This window comes from Passer montanus, unplaced genomic scaffold (genome assembly GCF_014805655.1).
Source record: "Passer montanus isolate IOZ18808 unplaced genomic scaffold, ASM1480565v1 scaffold73, whole genome shotgun sequence".
Taxonomy (NCBI): domain Eukaryota; kingdom Metazoa; phylum Chordata; class Aves; order Passeriformes; family Passeridae; genus Passer; species Passer montanus.
Genome location: NW_024372481.1, coordinates 406,283 through 424,296, shown reverse-complemented (window position 1 = coordinate 424,296; position 18,014 = coordinate 406,283). Strand labels below are relative to the sequence as shown.

General features: G+C 49.2%; 1 protein-coding gene across 5 annotated transcripts in view; it reads left to right on the top strand.

Annotated features, from left to right (window-relative positions):
* Positions 1-18,014, top strand: part of VAV2 (vav guanine nucleotide exchange factor 2) — a 120,050-nt gene that overhangs the window by 15,995 nt on the left and 86,041 nt on the right. For all 5 annotated transcript variants that reach the window (XM_039730728.1, XM_039730724.1, XM_039730725.1 and 2 more), the window contains exon 2: positions 13,752-13,868. In XM_039730728.1, coding sequence (XP_039586662.1) covers positions 13,752-13,868 — 117 coding nt within the window. The remainder of the gene's footprint in view (positions 1-13,751; positions 13,869-18,014) is intronic.

The window sequence follows — 18,014 nt, the reverse complement described above, 5'->3', positions numbered from 1 at the left end:
CCCTGACTTCCACTTTCTGTGTGTGTTGGTGGAGGCAGTTGCTAAGAGAAGGGATAATTTAAAGCAGAAGGAAGTCATACATGCAGCTGTACTAAAAATTAACTTCAGTTGGGTGGTACTTAGGAAATTAAAGCAGGGATGCTGCCAAAAAAAAAAAAAAAGGGGAAATGAAGAGTCTGCCTTTGACTGGGTGTTGATAGTGTCTTAACTGTGTCAATAAAGTCACTTTAATTCGTGGGTCAGTGAGCTTTTTTAGGGCTGCTGCCTGTTTAGACTTATTGATCCTCTCCCATTAAGCTCCAGATATTGTCCTTTCCTGTCCAGACAATTCTCAGCCCAGTCCAGCAGAGTGGGTGGCTTTGGAAGGAGATGGAGTGGAGCTGCTGAGAAGGAATCAGATGCTGCTGCCAGTTCCCCTCTTCACCCCTCTGGCTGAAACACAGCATTAATGCTCCAGCCCAGCATGTCCCTGGGGCCTTTTCTGCATCCTCAAATTGTACCAAATTAATTAGCCTGGCCCAGCAAAAGCAGCCCAGCCTTCCCTAACGCTCTGCAAATGCAATTACCCCGCTACCAGAGTTTATTTGAGATATTCCAATTAACAGCCAGCTTTGCTTGTGCACTGTCTGGTGGAGCTGCTCCTGTCTGGCTGGGAAATACCTCATTAAATGTTAAATCCTGTTCCTTGGAGTGCCAGGCTGGTTTGGCTTGGAAGGGACTGGATGCTCGTCCAGTGCCATCCCCCTTGCACTGGGGCAGGGTGTTCCAGAGGAAATGATGTCCTGGGGAATAGCTGGGTTTGACAGGACCCAATTCCATGCAGGAATGGAGGGAAGCTCCCAGAGAGCCAACCTGGATTTTCCCATTGTCTCACAGGGAGATTTTCCAGGGGAGTTTTCCTGCTGAACAGAGAGTAAATCAGTGCAGAATTACACAAGTGCTGTGCTTGTCATTAATCCCCAACATGCAACTTCCCATGAAATAATTTACCAAAGCCTAGCTTGAAAAAATAGAGCCCCCATCACAAAACACAAAATAATGTTCTTCCTTATTTTGAGCAGGGAAAAAAAAGGATAAAAACTATAAAAAATATGCTTTTGCTTGTGTGTGTCTAGCCCCTGTTAGCCTGGCTCAGAAAGGAGGACTTGCCTTACAGAAATATGAACCCAGATCTGGAAACTGTTCAGTCAAAGCATCCAGGAGATTTTGGGAGGATTTCCAACCCCCTCCAGCCCCAGGTGCCAGCTTTGGGTGCACCCCTGATGTGTTCCTGTAATAAATGAGCGTGAGGAGCTGCCAGGAATGGGATGTGGGTGTTAAATTAGAGGGTCCTCTTATCTTGTTATCCTCCCCAAGCATTAATTTGTAGAAATATCCAGAGCCTTGTTTCCCGTAATCGCTGGGATCTGTTCTCAGTGCTGGTTTTTATGAGCTGGGGACCTGACCTTTTTAAGCAGCTTTACAAATTAAGTAGCCAGTAGATTAATTTTCTGTAGCCTGTTTTCATCCCAGGGAGCAGGAACTGTTCTGCATTGCTGGGGCAGTAAATTTTTACCTCTGGAGCTTGGCAAGGGAAGGGGGAAAAAAAAATCTTCCAGATAAGGTAAAATAGTCACATCCTCAAGGAGAGATTGAAATAAATTGGGCAGAAATGAAGCTTCCCTTGTTTTAATTCAGGGCAGGTCAGGGACAGGGTTGTGCCCAAACCCAGGGAGGTTTGGAGTCTGTGGCCAAAATTTAAGCACTGCTGACTGCAGAAAGATCTTTAATTCATCGTGGCAACAATTCTCTGGATGCTTTGGGAAACTTCCCAGAGCCAGACTCAGTTCTGGCTGCAGCCTCTCATTCAGTTCCACCCTTGCAAAAAATAACTCGAAATGGGAAGTGATTTCCTTTTTGTTGCCTGTTTTGTTGCTGTGGTGTGAGCTGGGATAATTGAGCTGTGCTGGCACGTGCAGGGGTGCAGAGCCACTGCTGGGGCTGCTTTAGGGCAGCTCTGCCCCTGCTGGGGCTCTGAGCATCCTTCCCAGAATTAGAATTTCCTTCCAAATAGGTGCCAGGATCGTGGAGTGATGGCTCTTGTGCTTTTCACCTGGTTTTCACTGATGTCAGAGTGATTGCAATGATGCTTGATACTCTCTAGTAAGGAATTAAACCTCTCCCTTTCCTCCACGAGGGCTGAAAATGCTTAATTGAAATCTTACAGATAAAATACAGCTTCTAATCTTAAAATCTTAAAGAAAAAAACAACCCAACCAACCAACATCACAGTAATGCCAGTGGCCTCTTCATCCTGCCCTTGATCAAAGTTCATTCTGATTTTTATCTGGTGCCTCCATTAAAGATGATGGTTAACCTTCAGATTTCCTGTCTCGGCCTCCCAAGCTTTGTGATACTTACAGTTACTCTTCAGTTAATTAATTTCCTTGCAGTGCTGCAGGGAGAGGAACTGATACCCTGAATGCAAATTGCCTGGGGCAGCACAAGTGCTTTAGGTGGAAAGAAAAAAAATGGGTCCTGCCTGTGCTTGTGGGGGGTTTTCCTTTCCCGGGACACAGGGATGGGTTTGGGGTTGATGTATTTGGCCAAGCAGGATTTTGGGATGTGCTCTGAAGCTTTCTGGAGTCTGGTAGAGACTCCTGGGGGGCTTCTCCTGCTGCCAGGGGAGTTCTGAGTACCCAGCTGTGGGTTTAGCCTTTCAAACCCTGACAATTCCCCATTCCAGGGGGAAAGGTGCAGTGCAGGGGGTTCATCCCAGCTGTGGGCATTACCAAAAACCCTTCCTGTTCCCAGCACTGCTTCTTCCCCATCTGAAACGACAACAAAACCATTCATTATTTAAAGCTGAGGAGAGCAAGAAGCCCTGAGTGACCCCCAGGACTCAGGGCAGCCTGTCCATCCTCTGTCCCCAGGCACAGGCAGCCTCCAGGTGCTGGCACAGCCACCCCAGGCTGCTCTCCCAGCTCTGCCAGCCTCTGCTTCAGCTCCTGCTGCTGCCCAGAGCTGGAAATTCAGTTCTCAGCTCTTCTGATCACCCGGGAGGCTCCGAGGAGCTGCTGGGCAGGGGCTGCTCCCTCCCCAGCCAGGGCTGGCTGCTGGGTGCTGTGGTTCATGTTGGAGGAGCACTGCACAGCTTGGTTGGCCCAGGGGCACCCCACGATCCCATTTCTGCTGCTTTTTTGGGGGGAAGAAGGTGCTGAGCTGCTGGAGCCAGCCTCACCTCTGCCCTGAGGAGCTGATGGCAGCGCAGAGCCCTGCTGGGCTGCCACGAGCATCCAGGGACCTGTTCAAAAGCGCATTTGGGGCTCAATCTTGTGAAAATGCTGCTTGATTTCGTGTGCAGGTCTGCATCAGCTCTCCAGAATGTGAGGAGTGTTGTGGTTTTAATTCTTTCTCTAGGCAGGAGCTGGGGGGTGTCTTTCAGCATCATTACCTGGTGCCATTAAGTGAAATGTTCTGAGAATTTGCTGTCTGCTTCTAAAAATGCTATTCTGGTCCCTGGAGTGACATTTTGGGGCTGTTCCTCTCCAGACCCACTGGCCTGGTTTTCAGCAGGGTCTGGGGGTGGCTGGCAGCCCAGGGGGTGTCACCCAGCCCGGGTGTCACCAGGGATGGGCTGTTTCCATCTCCTGGCATGCAGAACTCCTCTGCTGAGCTGGGAGCTGAGCTCTCCCCTCCAGGTCTTGTCTGGTGCAGAGGGCTCTGCAAATCTCACCACAACAGACTTCTGCAGTTTTTCCAGGCTTTTATTTCCTCTGTCACCCATTTCAGAGGTAAAAGCTGCGAGTTAGAAATGTTTTTCTTGGCTGAGGGTTTGCTTTGCAGGGGTGATTTCCCTGTGGGTGATGATGCTTGGGCTCTGTGAGGTGAATGTGGCAGGAGTTTGTTTGTTCTGCCTCCTGGCACTTCTTGCACAGAGGAAAACACCACATTTAGCTGTAATTTTGGAGGCTTTGTGAGAGTGAAGTGAGGCTAATTGGAAAGGAGTCACCCCACAGCGTGACTGCGTGCAGAAAAATTGAATTTTACCCACCATGGATGAATAACGCCATGGCAGCCATACAAGCTCTTCCCAGAAAAGTCTTTTGGATGTTGGAAGGTTGCATGCTGTTGGTCTCGTGGCTGAATTTCTAAAATCAGCTTTCTTGAGATGCTTTCAGAAAGCAGAGTCTGCAGTGAGGCCCCTGAAATGAAGATGTTCCTCTGGCTAATGTCAGCTCAGGGGTGTTTGGGGATGATAAAATCACAGATTTTGTGGGAGGGACCATAAAGCTCATTGGAGCCATGGGCTGGGACCTCTCAGATACCAATGGATATTTAAAATTACTTATATGGGACTGCTCTATAACTGATATATAAAGATTTTTAATTTGATTATTATTTATTTGTCTGTTTTGACAAGTTTGCATCAGTGACACTGCTGCAGACACCCTCCAATCCCACCCTGCGGCTCACAAAAGTTGCAGAGCTTGGCTGTGCACCATTTTTTCAGGGTGGCTTGGTTTTAAAGAGACAAAAATGAGTTGTGGGAATGTCCTGAAGGAGCCCAGGCTTGCAGGGCTCATTCAAGGACTGCCTGCACCCAGTGTTGATGTGACAAGGCTCCGTTTGCTGACTTGGCTGCTGTTGACTCATCTCAGAGCTTTTGTCATCACTGTCCTGTCAAAAGCTGATCAGGGCTCCATTCCCTGGGCCAGCCTGAGGAGCAGGGGGACAATTCCTGCCTGGAAAGCTCCCTGGAAGAGCAGCCCTGCCGTGTAACTCGAGCTGGCCTTGCACAATTCCTCCTTTTCCTCAAGAGCAGCTGAGCGGTCTGTCGTAATTTGATTGTCATGGTTCAGGTCAAGTCCTTTCTCAAAGCTTTGGGTTGGCCCAAATGTTTGGAGTTTTCTCTGCAGGAGCCTTCCCACGCCTGGAGTTATCTCATTTTTCCATCAGCTCCCAGCAGGGTTTATTTTTCACGTGTCCCATCCCTTATCTGTGGTGGTGTTTTCGGGGTGAAGTGTGATCCTGGCTGAGGCAAACACGAGGTTGGGAATCACAGCAATACCATGAGCTAAGACATCTCTTTTTTTATTCTATTTTTTTTCTTTTTCCCCCACCTTTTTAAACTGGGTTCCCCTGGTAGAGCTGTGTTTCCTCCAGCAAGGAGAGGAAGAGGCTGGGTTTGTGGAAGGGAACTCTTCATTCAGGATGCCAGGTGTGGGCAGGTTGAGCAATGCCTGCTCCTGCTCCCAGGCTTTGTGCAGCCTCAGATTTAATCGCTCAGGAAAGCCCAGCCTGGATTTGTCAGTGTGCAGTGGAGACACCCAGATCTGGCATGCAGGAGGCTGAGGCTCCTGGATTCTGGGAGAAAGCCCAAAAGAACCTCCTTGGATGGATCTGCTGGGGCGCCGATGAAGTTCCTGGAAGTTTCTGGGTTTCTCTTTTGGGGCAGGGTGATGATCCTTGGTGGTCTGCCCACACTCAGGGCTGCAAAACCTCTGCTCCCTGCCTTGCCATCCATCCCCCAGGAGCTGCTGGACACCAGGGGGGCTGTGCCCACCTGGTTTGGCCAGAAACTCTTTGTAATTCCTGGGATTGGCTGGAGATATCCTGAAAATCCATTTCCAGAGTATAATCAGCCACACAGGGATTGGATTGGGGTTTTCCAGAACCTCAGTGGGAAGGGTTTGGGTGACACAAACCTCCTGCCTGTGGCTGGGGGGGGTTGCACCAGTGCTGAACCTGTTGGACCCGCTGGATTTGGGCTGGCTGGGGGAATTTCAGCACCGTGGGTGCAACCCTGCCAGGCATGGCAATTAAAGCCTTAAAACCTTAATTATTCTGCCTTTCCCAGCGTCTGCAGGCCCGGGAGGGCTCCACAAAGGAGGGAAGTACTGTCAGCAGTGGCAGGTCCAGCGTTTTCTTCGGGAAGTTGCAGCTTCCTTCCTCTCATTTAGAGCCCCTGAGTGCCGTGGGGTGAGTGTGGATGGACAGACGGACGGAGTCCGGCGTTCCCCCGGGAATGTGGGACCTGCTGCCTCCTGGCACGGCCTCTCAGAGCCTCCCCTGTCACCAGGGAGAGGTTTTTGGGGCTTTGGGGAGGCCGTCACTGCTGGTGGGAGTTCACCTCTCAGCAAACCCACCAGAAAACCCCAGGAGAGAAATATTTATTTTCATAAATGATCGTATCCTTATGAAAACCTGGAGTGAATGTTAATGGAGGGGAGGGGGACTTGTGCTAACAGCTTGAGGATGATTTTTTACTTTCACTTGAAAGCACTCTTATAAATCTTAACACAAATTCAGAAAAAGGGGGGAAAATTCAGTGATTGGTTCCTCTCTGTGAGACTTTGAATTTATCTGTGCAATTATAAATAGCTTTATAAACTGTTAGAAAAAAACCTTAAACTTCATAACTTAAACCTTAAACTTTATAATTTAAACCTTAAACTTTATAACTTCCCAGCTAAACCCACTGTCTGGGCTTGCCTGTGATGTCCCTGTGTCACTGGAGCCTTGTCCTCCCCTCCAGCCCTGAGTGTCCTGCACTCTCAGCTGCCCGATGGATGGGGGGTTTAGCCACATTTACAGCTTCTTTTTGCTTTTCCATTTCCCCCCCCCCCATGTGTAATGGGGGAAATGAACCTGGCAGTCTTCATGGGGAGTTCAGGAGTCAGGAGAACTTCCCTTGGATAAAATAGGATGAGCTCTTGGAGCCCTGGTCTTGGCAGGGTGACAGCAGCACCCTCTGAGTGTCCTCTGCCTCTGGGGCTGAGGTTTGGGACCTCTGGGTATTTAACAGGTTACTCCCGAGTCTCTGATTTTTTTTTTTTAAACATTAATTTTGTAGGTTTTAATTATTTTTTCACAGTTCCATGTATACTCTGGTTTCCAGTTCATGGTTTTATATTGTTAACTGAGAGACCTCTTCCCTTTGAGAGCCCATGATGGGAGGTTCCTGTGGGGTGACTGGGGGATCCTTGTCCATGATGGGAAGTTCCTGTGGGGTGACTGGGGGGTCTTTGTCCCTTTGAGCCACGCCAGGGCGATGATGAGTGAAGTTTTGAGGATGAGCAGGACCAGAGCAGGCTTGGCAGCCTGTCCTGCCCTGCTGCTGGACCCCTGGTGTGCTTCTCTTGGGCAAGGTGGAAGCTCCTGGTGAGTTTGTGCAGGAATTTTTCATCCCCCCTGAGCTCTGGCTGATTTTCCTCCCTGGGAAGAAGCTTTTCTTGCTTTCCCCCAGTCCTCCCAGTGCTCTGCTATGGGTGTTTGCTAAAATCCGTGGTTGCTTTCCCTCAGGTGCTTTCCTAGGGATAAATGGTGCTTGTGAGGGGATGTGAGAAGGAGAAGCTGTAGAGAGGTCAGCCCTCATCAGTGTTTCAGGCTCATTAATCAGCCTCCCTAAGTGGAATTTGTCCAGCCCTGGAGCACTCAGCAATGGGAATGGCTTTGAAAAGCAGGGGGGGGGAAATAATAGTGCTAAACTGTTTGAGAAATAATTTCATTCTCCACTTCTCAATAGATAAATCTGCTGTCCAACAACCTGAAATTTAATCTGTCCATCTGAAGTAATTGATGAGCTGCGACTTGAATCCAAATGCGGAGGGGAATTCTCTGCAGAGAGGATTTTGTGCTGCCTCTGCACCAGAGACAATGGGGCCAAGCTGGGGAGGAACAAAGCCAGCAGGAACAAAGCCATGGGAGATTTGGTGCTGTGGAGGGGGGGAATCCAAGCTCCACTGGTGCTTTTGACTCATTGCTGGTCCCAAAACATTGCTTGGTGTGGAGGGGAGCTGGATGGGGCAGAGCCACTTGGGGAGGTCAGATACAGGTCGTGATTTTCAGTTTTAGAGAATGGTTTGGGTTTGAAGAGACCTTAAAGACCAGCTAATCCCAAGCCCTGCCATGTGATGGCTGCAGCCCTGCAGTTCCCACTGGATACCCCTGGACTTTCTCTCCATTCCTGGTGTTGGAGGAAGCCGAGGGAGATTTGATGCCCCTTTGCACTATCGGAATAGCACAGGGCGACTCAGAGATGCATCCTTTGGCTCTCTGCAGAGGTTTGGGCCATGGGACACCTGTTTTCCCCTGGTAAATGATGTGTTTTCTCAAGGAGCCAGCCTCCCTGGCCCGTTGGCAGAGCCTGTGATAAGCAGATGCTCCCAGCTCTCACTTCTCGCCCGGCGCGTTCGAGCGGTGCCGGCAGTGAGATAAGAGGAAATCTGACATCAGGGCCAGGAAGTGCTAAAGAAAGCCCCTTGCATCATTCATCAGAGGGGTTATCTCCCCCAGCAGAGCTCCAGCATTCCTTGCATGCTGCAGGACACATTTCAAGCCCACGGCTTTGGGCACGCTGGGCTCGTGGCCGCGTGCCCGCGCACCCTGTGTGCCATTGTGTGCTCCCCACACAGCCCCAAGCCCTCTCCTAAAGGCCTTTCCAAAGTGCTGTGAGCTGCCGGATGTTCCTGCCCTTCCAGGCAAAACCATCCTCCTCATTTCTTGCCTTTCCTTGCGTTTTGTGGCATTTTTTAGAAGTCGCTCAGAGATTCCCGAGCTCTGCGTGTCCATCCCACGTGTGAGGAGCAGGGGCTGCTTTGATGCTCCTCCAGACCCCACCTGGGAATTCTCTTTGGTTTCTGAGCAGCTGCTGATGCATTCTCCAGCTTTTTGTCTGTCTCTGCCATCACCAGGCTGAGAAAGTGACAGAGTCCCCATCCCTGGTGGGATTTCATGGGGTATGGATGTGGCATTTAGGGACGTGGCATTTAGGACAAGCCACCCCCTTAGTGGAGGGCTTGGCAGTGCTGAGTTGATGGTCAAGCTCAATCTTGGAGCTCTTTTCTAACAAAAATGGTTGTGTTTTTCCACTAACAAAGCAGTTTTGCTGGGTGTCAGAAGCATGTGTGGCCTTCAACCTCTAGGGCTGGGATGTGTTTCCAACCCACTCGAGGTGCTCCAGTAGTTGGCTTTTCTCTGGTGAATTTGCATTGGAAATGGCTCCTGTCTTGTCAGTGCAGGTGCCACGGGTGCCCAGTCATTTGGGGACTGCAGGGAGGGGCCTGAAGTGGGGTGTGAGGAGGAGTCACCCACACCCTCCCAAAACGTCCTCTCCCAGCCCCAGGCTGGAATTTCCAATTGCAGAAACATCTGACCTGCCCTGGGGTTGTTGGGCATGTCCTTGCTGAGATCCCAGTGCAAAGTGCAGTTATCCCAAGTGCCAAATTATCCTTTATGACCTCCCCTGAAGTCACCTCCAGTGCATTTCTGAGTTTGAGTGGCACAAAAACTCGGCAGCACAACCCTTGTATGCCCTGTGATCACCTGAGGAGTCTCTAAACTCCCTGAATCCAGTAAAAGAGAGAAAATAATGAAACCCTTCTTTTAAACAGAGCATCCCAGAAGCTGTTGAGAGCTCCCAGCATGTCCCAGGCATTGGGGCTGTTGGCCACCCTGTGTGCAGGAGGGTGGCCAAGGGCTCCCAGTGGGAGCTCAGAGCAGTTTATTCACTTTATGACTCTGCAGAGTGGTTAAAAATAATCAGAGCTCTTCTGAAACTGGGTGAGTGCAGGTGATGGGGCCCTTCTGCTGCCTCTCTCTAGTGCTGGTTCTTACAACCCTGCAGGGCCTGGGGCAGAGCTGACCACACTTTTCTCATCCATCATCAGGCTTCAAGGTGGTTTGTTTTACCAGACGAGTTTCTTGCTCTGTTTGTCCCAATCCCACCCCTGTTCCAGTCCCTCTTCCCTCTGGCTTTAACTTCCCTCTCTGATGGGTTTTGCAGTGCCCAGGATGCTCTCCCCAGCCAAGGATTTGTTCTGTGGCTGTCCCAGAGCCTGGAAATGTTGGTAGCCATGGAATTCTGTGTGCTCTCAGGTGTGGCGTTCAGATTCTCTGAAAAATCCCTTCACCCAGGATTTTTCTCCTGGGAAGCTGAGAAGTCTCAGAGAAAAAGGAAAACAATTCTTATCTCATTTGCTTCTCCTCTGTTTTGCTCATCTGGAATGTGTTTGGAGATTGTTTACCCACAGGTGATTGTTTCACTGGATTCTGGTGTGAGTTGTTTTCACTCATTGGCCAATCAGTGCCAAGCTGTGTCAGGACGCTAGAAAGAGTCACGAGTTTCCTTTATTATCTTTTTAGCATTCTGTAAGTATCCCTTCTGTATTCTTCAGTATAGTTTAGTATAGTATTCTTTAATATAATTAAATAATAAATTAGCCTTCTGAGAGTCAGATTCGTCATTCCTCCCTTCAGTGGGGCACCCCACAAATACAATACTCAGGTCTGTTTCCAGAGCTCAGCAGTGTCTGTGCCCAGGAGCTGTGGCTGGTGGCTCCCAAGGCTGTTTTGGGTGCACAGGAGGGTGGTGGCAGCACTGGGAATTTGTGGTGTTGGTGTTCCCTTGCTCTCAGGACCCTGCTCAGCTCTGGCCGCGCTCGAAGCAGATAAATGACAGCACTGATTTTGGGCCTGACAGGTGCTGAATGAGCCCCATGGAGAGCATTGATTTCTTTTTTCTCCTGTGAAATGTTTGCTTGTCCAAGGGTGTGATTGACTGGCGAATAAAATGGCCTGGGCACAGCCCATGTTAAATTGGAGCTAATTTTAACCTGTGGCTGTTGAGTAACAGTCTTGAGCCAAGAATTCATCATCTTCCATCAGCAGCGACCTCGAAACGCCAAGAAAATAAAAAGCACAAGATGACACTTTGCAGATTGGCCACAGAAGAAGGGCCAGGAGTGAATTGTGCCACCAACACCCACGCTGGGTGTCCCCACCTGGACTCCTGGTGCTCCAAGAGCGAGGGTGAAGCCCAGCTGCACTTGTCATCCCCAGTGGTGGCTTTTCCTGTGGCAGCGTGGTGGCCTTGCTCTGCTGCCAGCGCCTCGCTGGTGGGGCAGGCCTCTGGTTAATTGTGTTAGTTGTGGTTTACACCAGGCCTTTTTCAGCAGCTCTTGAAATAGATGATGGGCTTTTTCCTCCGTGTTTGTTACCTGCTGGCACTCAGGGCCTGCTTGGTGGCGTGGTGGCTTTTTGCTGATGTCACCTGGAGCTGGCAGGTGCCTCCTCCTCATTTACCAGCTGTGGTGAGGTGGTTTCCACGTCTGAACTGGATGAGGAAAATCACTTTTGGCTTTTGGTTCCTTCACTGGCACAGGTTTCCAGAGCAGCTGTGGCTGCCCCATCCCTGGCAGTGCCCAAGGCCAGGCTGGAGCAGCCTGGCATAGTGGAAGGTGTCCCTGCCCATGGCAGAGGGGCGGAAATGGATAATCCTGAATATCCCAGACCATTCTGTAATTCTGATTTGGTGCTGCCCAGGCTGGGATGAGCGGGAGCAGGGGAGGAAATGCTGCAGAAGGGCAGGGCGGTTGTGCAGAGGAGGTTTGCATCTTGCTGTGTGTAATTGTGGCTGTACCCTGTGCCATTAACTTTCAAAATTGGAGGCTTAAAAGGATTTAAAATAAGCACACGCTGGAACTTTGGAATCAATGGGACTGCAGTGCAGCAACACATGCAGCCTGGGGTGCAAATTCTTCCAGAGATAAAGTTGTGAAATAACCAGTGTCAGCAAGAGAGCCTGTAAAGCAATTCCAAAAAAAAAAAAAAAAGAAAAAACAACCAAAAACCTCCCAGTCTAGACTCTTGTATTTACTGCAGTGTTTATGTGAGATAGAGGAATGCCCCAGAAAACCAGATTTGTTTTCAATTTCTGCCTCTGGCACGTGCTTGTCTAATGAGAAGGCTCTGATGTGATGGGACTGTCCTGTGCTGGGGGAGCTCTGCTGGCCCCGTGGCATGGGGCAGAAGGGGAAAAGGTTATTTCTTGCTTTGTGCAGGTGAACCCTGCTGTTATTGAGGTGGTTTTGCTAATCCAGGCTGGAAACCCTGGTGTCTAATCCCCAAAGCAGCGCTAACGAGCTGCACCACGGCCACGTCTGGGGAGATACCCCAAAGACTGTGCTTTGATTCTTTTAATTAAAAGAAAATTAAGCTATTTTCTTTTGCTTTGAACCCTGGGTGAGGTTTGCAAGCGGAGTGTGTTTGATGAGAGCTCGGGGTTGTGCCATGTGACAAAAGCAGGCTGAGGGAATCCACCCCAAGGCAGCTTGGCTCCTCTGCCTGTTGATCACATGGGGGTGATTCACCCCCTTAATGGATGGATTTCCTTAGGATTCTAGCGTGTTTGTTAGGTATCTGTGAGGAATTTGCTGAAAAAGTGAGGAGTTGCCTAAAGATACAGCAATAAATTGAAGGTATTTTGCAGTGAGGGTGCAAAAAGAAGGGAAGCTAATTGGCTGGCTCAGCAGATGATGGATGTAGGTGATGCAGCTGCAAAAATGAAGCAGATTTTTATTTTTCTCTTCTTTAGCCCCTGTGCTGCCAGTAGCAAGATCATATGGAGTCCTCAGGCTTCAGAATCGCTGGTGATTTTGGATAAAAATTCTTTTATTGCTGTAGCCAAAGACAGGATTTTTTAGAAGAGAAATTTGATGCTGCTCTGCCAGTCAACCTTGCTGGATAACCAAAGGTTTGGGTTGAAAGGGATATTGTAGATCATCCAATCTGACCCCTGGGCAGGGGCACCTTCCTCTGTCCCAGGTTGTTCCAAGTCCTTTCCAACCTGGCCTTGGGCACTTCCCGGGGATGGAGCAGCCACAGTTTTTCTGGGCAGGGCCTCCCCACCCTCACAGGGAAGAATTCCTTCCCAATATCCCACTAACCCTGCCCTCTGCCAGTTTAAAGCCATTCCCCCTTGTCCTGTTGCTGTAACACGTGTCCCTTCTGTGGGGAGCCAAGTGGGATCGTGCTGGAAATAGTTAAATATTCAACACTGGGCTTCTGTGCAACATCAACTGTGACTTATATTTGCCTTTGACCTTGAAAGGGAAACGTCCTGCCTTGAGTTTTGCAGCCCTTCTGCGGCGTTACCTTGGGAGAAAGTTGTTTTTCAAAGGGGCGTCGTGTTCCCGGAGCACACAGGAGCCCTGGCAGGGCAGCAGGGCCTGACATCCTCAGAAACAACAAACAAACTCCTGCCTGGCCTTGCAGGGCGAGCTTCTCAGCCCCTGCTTGTAGGAGCCACGGGGGAAGGACGGTGGGGATGGATGGAGAGCAGAGATCCCTGAAGCCAGGCCTTGGAATTTGTGGTTTATTGCCAAGGGCCTGGGAGCTGCCAGCCACAGCTGGGACCAGGCCCCAGAGAGGGAGAGAGGTGAAGAGGATGAGGGAAAGTGAAGAATAAAAGCAAGAGGGAAAGAGAAAGCAAAGTTCCCGTTGCAATACGATAAATCTTTTTCGGTGCTGAATATTCTAATTCTCACTAACCAGTCTAATACAAGATACAAATCCTATAGCATTTACACACAGCCTATAAGAATCATTACATTACCATACTGTGATACATTTTAATCCCTAAAAACTACTCTTTGGGCCCTTTCTGCCAAGCTGGTAGGGTCTGCTCTGACCCTTAGACCTGTCTGCAAGCAGAGGGTATTGTTCCATCCAAAGGGGATTACCTTCAGCTGGCCATACCATTGTTTTCCACTTATTCAGTAACCAAGGTATCTCAAAGCTTGCTTTCATTTCAATCTCGCTTATAGTTTCCATATTCTCAAAATATTTTGCCAGGCAATCATATTTATAATTTTCCTGTTTCATCTTCCCCAACACCTGCTCGCTTGTCTGGCATTTAACTCAGGAAATCTCAGTTATCATTTGTGCCTGTCTCGCTCATTTCCCCTCCTTATCTCCTTTTTCTCCCCCAGTTTCTGTGTTTGAAGAACATCCGGACCTTCCTGAAAGTGTGCCACGACAAATTTGGGTTAAGGAACAGCGACCTCTTTGATCCCTTTGACCTCTTCGACGTGCGGGATTTTGGGAAGGTAAGAGTTCCTGCTGAGCTCCTGGGGAGGGATGGGTCTGGCTTTGTGCTCCAGGTTTGGGATGAAAATACAAAGGTTTTGTGGTTTTCTGAGCAGCCTCTGAGAGCTGGGCACCAGGCTTGTGGTGTATTTAGGATTGTGCTAAATTCTCAGTGGATTTAGGGGTTGTTTTAGGTTGATTCTGCTGTCCTCAGTGACCAAGCCTTCAAGTTTTCTGCTTTAGATGAAAAACTCTCTGGGATCAGTCTCTAGAGGATGTGACCCATGTGTTTTTGAGAAGAACCAAACCTTGCCTGGGGTCCACACCTCGCTCAGTCCCTCCCCATCTGCTGCCACCTGTGCAGAGCAAAATAACTTTGCTGAAATCACCACTGATTTTTGTGTGACGTGGCCAGTGAGTGTCTGTGGGGTCAGGGAGTTTCATGGCAGGGTGAAATGAGTGCCCTGAGCTTCTCAGAAATGTCTTGCTGTAAGTGATGATTGCCACCAAATAGCAAAGAAAGAAAACTCTGGTTTTGACAAGTGGCTCTTGTTCAGATCCCCTGCCTGTGACACCAACTGCATCAGGGCTGATGGATACAGGGCTCAGGGAAGCCATTACCCAGGACAATTGCTACATTCTTCAGCAGAAAAGGTGATAAAAGATTTATTAAAGCTCTGTATTGTTTTACCTGTTTCGAGCTGCCAGACATAAGCTGCTGGAAGGCATCTTCCCTTCTGATTATCCAAGGAGTAGATTTTCACTGCTGATGGGGATATATTATTTGATATTTATTGCCTAATTTATTTCTGGACCATTATGTGGAATGTGCAATTGCAGTGCCTTGTTTTATGAGGTTTTTTTTGATTTATGGAATACAAGAAGGCAGTTGTTGTTCTGGGAATATGAATGCACAGAAGGAACCTTTTGGGCTGGGGAAGGAACTGCTGCTAATTAAAATGCTGCTTTATCGTCACATTGTCTCTTGCTTTGTGCAGTTTCAAATTGCCTCTGATGCCTGGTGTTAAACACTGCTGGAACACATCAGCTGATGAGCACAGCTTGCTTTTCCTTGTTCTGGTCTTCCCTCCCCCGGTCACTTTTTGGGGGTGCATTCAGCTTTGTGATTTTTGAAGGTGATTTGCTGCTCCCTCTTTCCTCAGGGCAATCTGGTTTTTTAGGAGACTCAGGAAAGAAATGTGTCATAAACTTCCAAGAGGTCCAAATGTGCTTTATTGCCTGCATCGTGCTTGCTTTCACGTTGTCGTCATCCCCAACCAACCACAGAAAATGTGGGAAGCACTGACTCTCTATACAAAAACCTCATTTTTTCTCTTTTATCAGCTTGGTGGAGGTATCAGCTGTCCAGCTCTGCACCACCCTAATTCCCTCTGGAAGCCTGTCAAAACATTCCCATTGTCTTCAGCACCTTTCATTCCCACATTATCCTCAGATCTGTGTTCAACAGTGGCAAAGCAAATAAACAGGGAAAAATCTCCTGTTGACCAGAGCTCCCTTTCCGCTTTGAGTCACGGCGAGAGCAAAAGCAGCCTCTAATCCACGTCCCCACTGGCCAAACACAGACTTCACACACAAAAAAATTCTTCCTGGAGCCATTCACTCCTCCGATCAATGGTGTTTTTTTGGTCACAAGGCACTTGCACCGTGCAGGAGGCGTTTGTGATGGGACACAGTAACAGAGAGTTTAATTGCAGAGGGGCTTTGGTGGAGCAGGGTTGGGTGTTTCCTTTCTGGATGCCACTGGGAGAGTTATTCCTCTCCTCCAAACCAAAAGGCCACTGGGACAGCAATTACCAGCAGTTTTTGGGATTGCTGGAGTGTAATTACTGAGGAGAAAGGTGGGGACTTGGTGCCAACCTCTGAGTAAAGGGCTTTGAGTTGCCGGGGTTTTTTAGTGTTAGAAAACCACTGGTGCTTTGAAAGAGTCTGAAAAATCAGATCCCTCAGTCCTGCCTTGCCCAGCTGTTATTCTGCGAGAGGTTTCCATTTTCCATCACTCTTTTGGCTCCCGAGCCAGGGCTTCTGCAAGGAGGAGCTGCCCTGGGAGCAGTGGAGCTGCTCCAGCTCTGCCTGGGGGCTCCTCAAGCCCAGGTTTGCTCCTGGTTTTGCTTCTTCCTTGAGTTTTCAGCTTGGGGAGGTGCTTTTTGCTGTCAGCAGGGTGACAGCTGGTGAAATGGGATCACGAACCATGTGGGCTTCTCCAGGCAGAGTCCCAGTGGAGCTGGGAACTCCGTCTGGGCTCTGCGGGGTGTAGGGGAATGGGGCACTGGGGCTCTGCCAGATGGATCATCCCATTCCCTGTGATCTGCAGTGGCTCCCAGCTCCCCAGGGGAGCCCAAAGGCCGCTCCCAATTGCTCATGGCCAGCTGAAATTGCTGACAGGCAGCTCTTTTTCCCCTTGTCCAGTTCTTAAGCAATCCTGCTGTGGTGGGGGCTGTGCTGTGTTTCATGTCAGAGGTTTGCAGAAGTGACCTGAGGTGCTGGTGCTTGTATTTCCACCCATGCCCCTTCAACAGATATATTAATTATTTCTGAATATTTGATCCCTTGAAAGTGGTTCAGAGCTCTCCATAAATCACCAGTGGCATCTGCAGAAGTGTTTTTTCTGTGGCTGCAGGATGCAGGAGTAAAACCCCAGTTAATATTGCCTCATTCCTAACCAGGGTCTGATTCTGCAGGCTTGCTCTCTCTCTCTCTATTAGTGCAGCCTGGCTCTTAAAAAAGAAATAAAATAAAAAGCTGGTGCTCATGTAGTGTGTGTTGTTACACATTTAGTAGCAGTGATGGTATAAAATCAAACTCTTATTGGACCTGCTAATTTATTGGCACCAACTGTAATGACATAAAATGTACATAAATATGGATTAAACTCTTTATTACTCTATTAGTCAGCGTGATGGTAGCCAGGTTCATTAAAAGGAGTTACTCATTTTAAATAACTTGCAGCAATGTACAATTTTTTAAAAAAGAAATATAGTTCAAATATTCATAAACCTGTGGAGCGTGCCATTTATTAGCCTCCCGCTCCTCTCTGCCCTCCTGACGTGGATTTAATCGTCCTGAATTCCTTTTGAAGCTCTTGCTCTCTCTGAAAAAGGCTTTTTTTTGGCAAGATAAGGGTCTTCCCTCCCCACCCCACAGATAGGAAACGCTGCAGTTCTAAAAATGAAAAAGGGAAGCGATTCACAGGGCGGCTGAGGGAGGAGGAGATGCTGGTACCGAATTGAAGTCGTGTTTTCCACTCTGCTGCTGGCCCAGAGAGCTGCAGCCCCTCGAGCTGGAGCAGGGCTTGGAGCAGCTCTGGGTCCGTTCTTGCTCTCAGCTGAGCCCACCGAGATCTTGCCTGGGGCAGGGCTCAGAGGAGGCTTTTTTTGGGTGGCTCAGTGCCAGGGAGGGGATGTGGCTGCTGGGGAGTGCCCCCAGCCTGGCACGCTCCAGTGCCTGTGCCAAGAGCTGCCTTGGAGGGGGAAAGAAATCAGAGTTGAACAAAAAGTTTAAATTTGGGGTGATGGATCCGAAATTGCTGCATATATTCAGGGTTCATAATATTCAGGGTTTATATTTTAGTGTTCCCTTCCTCCTGCTGGTGGGCTGGTGTGGATCCCTCCTGGAAAACCCTGGGGGGATCCAGGCTGTCCTCACCGGGTGCTCTTTGTCCCCAGCCCCTTCCAGGTGAGGGATTTCCCCTTGGCATCCATCTGGATGGCTTGGGACAGCTCTGGAGGGGCTCAGCTGCCACGCTCCCTTTCTGGCACACCCCACCCTGCTGTCAGAGAGTCAGAAAACTCTGTTTTCTGTTCACTTTCAGGCAGGAGGGCGGGGAGTGCTGTCAGAATTATTTAAGGGATTCATAACTGAGAGTTGCTGGTTGGTTTTTCTGTTTCTCTGCTGAGAATTCCCCTCCCTCCAGCATCTCTAACCCCACACAGGAGCCTCTAACCCTACAGCAGTATTTTTAAAGGTGCCTTTTTAACACAGTTTGGGCAGATAAAAAGAGGGATTTATATGAATTAATATAGAAAGGCAGAAACTGCAGAAATTCCAGATACAGGGCTGCTATAAACCCAGTGCCAGCTGTGACCTGCTGCTGCTGGGAGCAGCTCCTCTTCTCTCATTTTGACTTTTAGGGTTTTTTTCTGACCTCC